Here is an 8804-nt window from a genome sequence, read left to right as displayed (position 1 = left end):
TTTAACAATAAAGTTGTTAACGTCCATGTCAATCATTTCATTAACTATGTGTCAAATTTAATTGAATCCGTTTAAAACCTTTTAAAACAAAATAGAAGTTTAAAAGTTTAAAAACCAAATTAAAATATAATCCAAAAGTTAGGAACGAAAATAGTAGTTTACCCATTTTTTTCTATTTGTTTAGAGAATATTTGTAGTTTAAGTTTTGATTTAATTTCCTACTCTTTAATGATGACTTGGCAGAAGTGTTAACTTTTCAGGCTTGTCGGACGCTGATAATCTGGGAAGGAATTTCAAGTGGAAACTTGCCAACAAAAGAACTCTAACACAGGCTGAATTTTGATTTGAAGTTTGTTTTCTAACATAATCATGGAAGATCAGTTTTTCTCTGAGGGAGAGGGAATTGGGTATTGGACACCTCCTGGCGCTCAATTCGATGGACCAAGCATGATAGACAACGGAATAAAAAATCTTGTATCAGAGGAGAAGCTTGACAACCTCCCTGATCTCATGAACTTCGATAACCTTGCTGGTTGGGGTAATATTCCATCTGTGACTGATCATAATTTAGATAATGGAATTTCATCACTTGCCTCTATGCCGTATTCTCCACCTGATGCATATAGTTTAGTGGAACAGGCCAATGATCCATACTTTATGACAAAAGATTGTGGAAATTATAATGCTATTGAAACCTCCTTGGGTTTCGATGACAAGGTTGTGTTACAGCAATTGGAGACCCAACTTGGGTTGTCAGAAGATGCAAATGATATGAATAACATAAATGGATCACTTCAAGAATTGAGTGCTGCTGACATGGGAAATTGCTTGGTGCCTAGACCATTTGCTTGGTCGCTTGATGAGAAAATGCTGAGGGCTATGAACTTGTTTAAGGAATCAGTTGGTGATGGAATATTGACACAAGTTTGGGCACCAATGAAGCATGGTAATGACTTCATCTTAAGCACAAGTGAGCAACCCTATTTGCTAGATCACATGCTAGCTGGATATCGAGACGTGTCGAGGGAATTTACCTTTTCTGCTGAAGACAAACCAGGGTCTTTTCCAGGGCTTCCCGGACGTGTGTTTATGTCCCAAATTCCTGAATGGACCTCCAATGTTGGGTACTACAATAAAAGTGAGTACATGAGGGTGGAGCATGCAATTAATCACGAGGTTCGTGGATCAATTGCGGTTCCCATAATTGATACGCTCGCTGAACCACCTTGTTGTGCTGTACTAGAACTTGTCACTACAAAGGAAAAGCCTGATTTTGACAAAGAACTAAAAATTGTTAGCAGTGCACTCCAGGTTGGTTTCTCTTTTACTCCCATTTGCTTGTTTCACTTAATATTATATAATGTTTGGGAAACATGTTAAATGTGTTTTTTGTTTGATGTTTCATATTCTTTTCACATTGTCATTAGAGACTTGGATGTTTTACTCCAAGGTTGTCATGTAGAAATTTCTGCCCTGGCTAACAAAGTATCTTATGCATTCAATATGATGTTGTGACCATAGTTGAGGAGCAGTTAGGCAAGTAGAAAAAATTCTCTGCATATGAAATTAGTTCTACTTTGCCATAAGTGAAACAATAGAAATCATATGCAGTAATCTTTTGAATGCTATACTCATACATGCACATCTATTTATAGTGGGAAATCTTTTGATTTGTTTTTGCAGCTTGTTAATTTAAGGACTACTACGTCTCCACGACTTATGTCCCAGGTACTGTTAAGAACATGCTTCCCCCAACCGCCCCAACAACAATAAATAGAAGACAAGGGGCAAAAACAAAGTTGAACTTTCAGTATGATGTGTTTTTATCTGGATTTAAAAACTTCTTACTCTGATTATTTTATGTGCAGTGTCTATCAAATAACAAAAGAGCAGCTTTAACAGAGATAATTGATGTGTTACGAGCTGTGTGTCATGCGCATAGTTTGCCACTGGCATTGACATGGATCCCCTGTTATTATAGTGAGGGGATAGGAGATGAAGCTTCAAGAATACGGATTAAAGATGGGGGTAAAATTCCTGGTGAAAAAACTGTACTATGCATTGAAGAATCAGCTTGCTATATAAATGATATTGTGGTAGGAGGATTTGTTCATGCATGTGTTGAACATTATCTCGAGGAAGGGCAAGGTGTAGCTGGGAAAGCGCTTCAATTAAATCGTCCATTCTTCTATTCCGATGTGAAGGCCTATAATATTAGTGAATATCCCCTTGTTCACCATGCGCGAAAATATAAGTTGAATGCTGCCGTTGCAGTCAGGCTAAGGAGTATTCATACCAATGATGATGATTACATGATAGAATTCTTTCTACCTGTCAATATGAATGGAAGTCAAGAACAGCAACTTTTATTAGACAATCTATCAGGTACTATGCAGAGAATGTGTCAGAGTTTGAGGACAGTATCGGATGCTAAATTATACGGGATAGAAGGTTCGCAAGTGCAGTTTTCAAAGGAAGAAGGCTCGAGTTTTTGCTCTATGTCTAGGGGAAACTCTCATATGGCGCCGGATGGTGACCATGATTCGGTCCAGCCTATGTCCGTGACAAACAATGAAACTGAAGCTGCTCATAACCAGGTATATCTTAACAGTTGCTTCATTTGAGAAATCATTTACTATAATTTATGATTCAACTTTGTAGGCAATGGATGGATCAAGAAAGCAGATTGAGAAAAAGAAAAGTCCAGTGGAGAAGAATGTTAGCTTGAGTGTTCTCCAGCAATACTTCTCCGGTAGTCTTAAAGATGCGGCTAAAAGCCTTGGTGGTAAGACTACTACAGCTTTGTCCCTGCAGATTTCTTTTAATTTATTCAATCAGAATATTATTTTGGGCTAGATGATAGATTCTGGTTCTAAAAATATATAGATGATAAATATTTGTGAAAAACACCAAGATGATTATTATTGACAAGTGATTCTTGTTGAACAGTTTGCCCAACAACCCTGAAAAGGATATGCAGGCAACACGGAATTGCAAGATGGCCATCGCGCAAGATCAATAAAGTTAATCATTCGTTAAAAAAAATACAAACCGTGCTTGACTCAGTCCAGGGTGTGGAAGGAGGACTGAAGTTTGATCCTTACAAAGGGGGATTTATGCCAGGAGGATCAAGCAACCAAGAAATTAATGCACATAAAAGTTCTCTCTTCTGGAAGAAATGTTCTGGAAAATTTCCTGATCCTGCATCAAAAGATGCAGTCACCGTATCTCCGGCATCTGGTAGCAAAGGTGAGAATTTAGCTTCTGCATTCAGACATGCTTATATCTAATTCCAAGGGTGAGTTGAAGAAAAACAAAGCTTTTTTCTGTTTGTGTAGATTCAAAACCAATAGCCATGGATGATGGTGGATTACGGCAGGAACCCTTTCGGGTTTCTATTTTGGAAAGTTCTAGGTGTGATATAGCCTATCACAGTCCAAACACCCTCGGCGAGCATCACAATCCCACTACTTCAAGCATGTCAGACTCGTCGAATGGCTCTGGCTCTCGGAAATTTGAGAATCGGAAACATTTGAAAGCCAAATCACCTTGTCTTGATAAGGGATCAAAAATTAGTGTCAAAGCTGCCTACAAAGAAGATATGATCCGTTTCAAGTTTGATCCTGCAGCTGGTTGTCTCCAGCTCTATGAAGAAGTTGCAACAAGATTCAAATTACAAATCGGATCATTCCTGCTGAAGTATCTCGACGATGAAGAGAAATGGGTGATGATGGTAAATGACTCAGATTTGGAAGAATTCATAGAAATATCGGATGATCTTCGCACCCGTGCTGTGAAATTTCTTGTTAGCGACCTAGTGGTTTGAGCAGCCGTGGCAGTAACAGTTGATGAATTCAATGAAGCACAAAAAATCTTTGATCTAAATAATCCCAATGGCACATCCAAAATACTTCGTAGAAATGTCTTCATCTGACTTGTGTGGCTAAAAAGCAATAATGAAATATTGTTGACGGACGAATTTAATGTGACAACTGAATTCTTCAATCAACATATTTCATTAGCATTGCCTTTTAGGCACAGAAGACGTTTCTATAAAATTTTCTGAATGTGGCATTGAGATTATTTGGATCAAAGATTTCTTGTAATTTAATTTTCACAGAGGAAAGAACCTTGAAGCATGACCATGCTTTTTCAAAGTATCTATTTTCAGAAGGTAGGATAAAAGTCATGTATATTCTAGTGCTTATTTGTGACTATTATCTTACCTTCTGAAAATAGACACTTTGAATAAGCATAATCATGCTTTAAGGTTCTTTCCTCTCTGAAGATTAAATAGCTTATAAAGTTTTATAGTTAAATAGTTAAGATAAATAACTCTAGTTTGCTTTTATCCCTATTTTTATATAAAATCATCAATAATTTGGGATAGATATTGTAAATAAATTTTCATATAATTTTGTTATTTTTATTCTCACAGGATAATCTAATTAATAATAGAAATTAATACCGTTTCCAGTGTATTGTCTGTGAAATTGTGCACGGGCTGAAGTTATTATTTATTTTTTTTAATAACATAATAATATTATATTAATAAAATATTATTAAATTTTTAAGTAACCCCAATACATCTTACCATATATATATATATATATATATTCCATTTAAATTGGTCTCAATTGATCCCTTATTACTTCTCCTAAGATGCGTATTACTAAGAGATAAGGATGACAGGATTTGAAAATAAAAAATTTATTATTTTTGGATCACCAATTTAATATTCCATTCAAAATATTTTTTCTTATAAAATAAATGGATTCTAAAATAGATATTTATGAGTTATAAATAAAATATTCTAAAATTCTGTTTGTTTAATTTTATTAAAAAATATAACTATTTAAAACTATTTTAGTTAATATTATATACAAATTCTATATTCTATTAGAGTTGGTATTTTAACGTTTGTATTTTTTTATACAAAAAAAACTTTTTAAATTTCTCATAGAAATCGATTGCGTTGATGAATAAGTTCTCAATGCTGTCCAAAAACCTTTCCTATTCCAAAGAGTGTTTTGGATTTTTTTTAATCTCGAGGTGCGTTTATTTGGAACTGTCGTGTATCTAATATAGTGATAGTGATTGCGCTGATGAATAAGCTTTCAATGCTGTCCAAAAACTTTTCCTTTTACAAAGTTTTTTGGATTTTTTTTATCTCAAAGTGCGTTTCTTTGGAACTGTCATGCATCTAATATAGTGATAGTGATTGCGCCGTTCAAAAACATTTCCTTTTACACAGAGTCTTTTGGATTTTTTTTATCTCGAGGTGCGTTTTTTTGGAATTGTCATACATCTAATATAGTGATAATGATTGCGTTGTCCAAAAATCTTTCCTTTTTACAGAGTTTTTTGGAACTGTCATGCATCTAATATAGTGATAGTGATTGCGCTGTTCAAGAATTTTTTTATCTCGGGTTGCCACGCATCTAATACAGTTTATTTTTTTCTGGATCTCGAGGTACGGTCCATGCATCTAATATAGTTTATTTTTTTTGGATCTCGAGGTGCGGTTTTTTAAAACCGCCATGCAACAAATAGTTTTTTATTAGGTTTAACAAAGAGTCAGAATTTTCTTTTGAATAATAGAAAGGGCGAATAGTGGGAATCGAACCCGCGTCTTCTCTTTGGCAAAGAGAAATTTTATCATTGGACTATAGTAAAACCAAATTTAGTACTCTCACTCATTGCCTTCAACTCTTGGCTGAATGCCCCTTTTGTATAAATGAATTGCTTCCAAAACTTGAAGCTGTCATTCGTAAAAAAGTCTAAGCACAAAGGACATTATTGAGGTTTCATTCTTCTCCATGGATAAATGGCAGCAAGGATAGTGATGTCGCACAAACAACAACAGAGGCATTTTGCAAAAATGCATAGGATTGTGGGTGGTAATGTTGTCCTTACTGATGCTTTTGGCAGCAAAAGGTGTTTTTATTGTACTAAAATCAATACTAGGGGTGGCAATGAATAGAGTTGGGTAGGATTTGAATCCAACCTTAACCCTACCCGCGGGTTGAGAAATACCCAACTCTAACTCTACCCACGCTCAACCCGCAGGTTGACAAAAACAACAATATTATAATGTAATCTAAAAAGCATACAAATTAAAAATTTAATTCAAATATTCAAACAATACAAATTATCACACAAATAACATAATTATCTCATACACAACATAACTATCATAGTATTGCTAATTTGATCCTTTTATAATAGTAAAGCACATGATTCTTCAAATTTGTAGTCTCATTTCTTGGATTAGCTCCAAGAACAGATTTGCAATGGTTGTATTTTGCCTTCCACTCTTTTTCCTCTTGAAATCGACTAAAGTATTGCCAATAAATATTCTTCAAACTCGATTTGTTGCTATTTTCAATCCAAGCAGACTCATCTGAAATAAAATTAGCGGTTGCTTCCACCGGGGGTTCTTGTTGTTGTTCTTCTGCAACCACATCTTGTACCATTACATCCATATTGGTACTTGACATTTCGAAGTAAATTTCCTACAAATATATTAATGTAAACAGCACTTACCAATAAACTCCTCTCTCTAATTTCTTAATGTTTAAATACATTTTTTAGAGAAATAAAAATTTATAACAAATAATTTATATGTATATAACAAACTTAACATAAAGCCATGAACTCAAATTAAAATCAACATATGTATTTAAACACCATAAAGTCATGAACTCAAACTCAAATTAAAATCAAATTAAAATCTGTATATGTACTTAAACAACATAAAACTATGAACTCAAACTCAAATTAAAATCTGCATATGTATTTAAACACCATAAAGTCATAAACTCAAACTCAAATTAAAATCAAATTAAAATCTGCATATGAACTTAAACAGCATAAAACCATGAATACAAATTAAAACCAAATTAAATAATCACTGATCAAATTAAAATCAAATTAAATAATAATTAATCTAATCTGCATATGTACTTAAACAAATATTAGTTTTGAAGGTAGATAAACATACTTTTAGAATTTCAGCACGAAGAGCAACGCTGAACGGAGAAACGAAGCACAGGATAGGGTGTAGCAGAGGAACGAAGGAACGCGAGAAACGGAGGAACACGACACGGGTAAGATGAACAGAAGAACACGACGTGAGCAAGCTGAACGGAGGAACGAAGCACGTGAGCAAGCTGGCGACGCGGGTACAGTGCAGCAGAGCCGGCAACGAGAGTGAGGGGAGACTGCAATACTACTGGCGACGCGAGTTAAGGCAGCCGCGAGTAAGGTGAGTAGCGCCGGCAACGGGAGTAGGGGTAGACGCCGTCAGAGTGCAGCAACACTAGGGTGCAGAGAGATTTAGATTTGAGAGAAGAGGATTAGCGTTCATTGTGTATTTGTGTTCTTGAGGCCTGAGGGGATGAGCCGCTGAGAGCTGTGAAATAGGATTTGCAATATAATATAACTAAGGCCAAGTAGAATTGTTAAAGTTGTATTTATTATATCATTAAATGAGAAATGAATTTTATAGAAATAAAAGTGTTTGATAAATTTGATTCACATGCACCTCAAATTTGATTGGATCGGATTTGATACCCACATGTAGAGTTCATGCTGCGAGGCCTAATCAACACTCTTGATCTTTCCTTTGATTCTAAGTTTTGATCTTTTTTCTCTATCTCAAAATGATGTAAATAATTTCGTGCCAAAGAAAAAAAAGAACCACTTTTCCTTTTTACTTTTGTGCTATACCCAAATAGAGATGTTGGACCATGATGCAAAGAATATCTTGCTGTCCTTGTCCAATTATAGTTGTAATATCCATTTGTTTGACTATGCACTTCTTATATAGACCTGCACAAACAACACTCATCAAGTAACAATTAGGCTTTCAAATCCGAACACTTATATGTTTGTCATTATCAAACTAATGTTATTGTTTCTTAAGCTCATTAATTTTTTTTTAATGGCAAACATAATAATATATATGAGGTAATGTTCAAAATAAATTGAAAGAGATAAAAATTAAAAATTTTCCTTTGATGATTTCACTTTAATTTGATGAACTTTCTCTTTCTTACATAAGAATTACTCCCTCTAAATATGGATTTTTTCATATAACCCGGGAATACAATCAACAAGACCAACCATACTAGCAATGCATATATACAAAGAACATCATCATATGGTAACAACCAATATTAAAAGCAAGTTCAAGTGGCCTTAAAAGTTCATATATAAGCCATATATCCTAATAAAATATTAATTAACCTATTTTCATATCATATATATGTCAGTTTTATTCTCCCTTTTGACATAAAAAATGTAAAAATGATCCAAAACTTGCACAAAAATATTTAGAGACATAAAAAATATTTTTTTAAATATTAGAGTGCATTAATAATTAATTACAGTCATCCAAACTGAAAGAGTCAAATAAAACAAGAAATAAAAATAAAACGTCTCAAAACTAAAATGGCAGAAATAGAAATAGATTAACAACAAGAGTATCAAATTTATTAGGCATTCGAGGTGAGCTTTCTCCAAATGCAGATAAGAAGACCGTAAGGAGATATATATGCATGGGCGTACATTATGATGTTGCTTTTGACTCAGTTGTTTGGTAACAATTATGGGACACGTCTTCACATCCAGTGGCTGCCTTACGTAGCTAGGCTAGTCGAATTGGGTAGATACAGTTAAGATTCCGCCGCTCTTGTATGATTGTATCGATGCATGTGCTGTGTTACCAACAAGAACGTTGTTAAATTGGCTGGTCCACTGTAGCTACTACTGTCGTGGATCTTTTGACGTTTCCGCAGTTT

General features: G+C 34.5%; 1 protein-coding gene across 1 annotated transcript; it reads left to right on the top strand.

Annotated features, from left to right (window-relative positions):
- Positions 1-262: 262 nt before the first annotated feature.
- On the top strand, positions 263-3914 carry LOC112782668 (protein NLP8-like). Its single transcript, XM_072230368.1, has 6 exons — positions 263-1311; positions 1684-1728; positions 1869-2597; positions 2662-2785; positions 2950-3249; positions 3339-3914. Exons 1-6 carry the CDS (start codon positions 370-372, stop codon positions 3824-3826), a joined length of 2628 nt encoding a protein of 875 aa, XP_072086469.1. The 5' UTR covers positions 263-369; the 3' UTR covers positions 3827-3914.
- Positions 3915-8804: the final 4890 nt, after the last annotated feature.

Source organism: Arachis hypogaea, chromosome 20 (assembly GCF_003086295.3).
Source record: "Arachis hypogaea cultivar Tifrunner chromosome 20, arahy.Tifrunner.gnm2.J5K5, whole genome shotgun sequence".
NCBI lineage: Eukaryota > Viridiplantae > Streptophyta > Magnoliopsida > Fabales > Fabaceae > Arachis > Arachis hypogaea.
The sequence above is the reverse complement of the archived record's forward strand: the minus strand, read 5'-3'. Positions and strand labels throughout refer to the sequence as shown.

Excerpts from the sequence above, each read along its gene's own strand:
- LOC112782668 (XM_072230368.1), top strand. The coding sequence starts at position 370 with ATGGAAGATCAGTTTTTCTCTGAGGGAGAGGGAATTGGGTATTGGACA. Across the intron at positions 1,312-1,683 it reads TTGTTAGCAGTGCACTCCAG|CTTGTTAATTTAAGGACTAC; the intron begins GTTGGTTTCTCT and ends TTGTTTTTGCAG. Across the intron at positions 2,786-2,949 it reads TGCGGCTAAAAGCCTTGGTG|TTTGCCCAACAACCCTGAAA; the intron begins GTAAGACTACTA and ends CTTGTTGAACAG.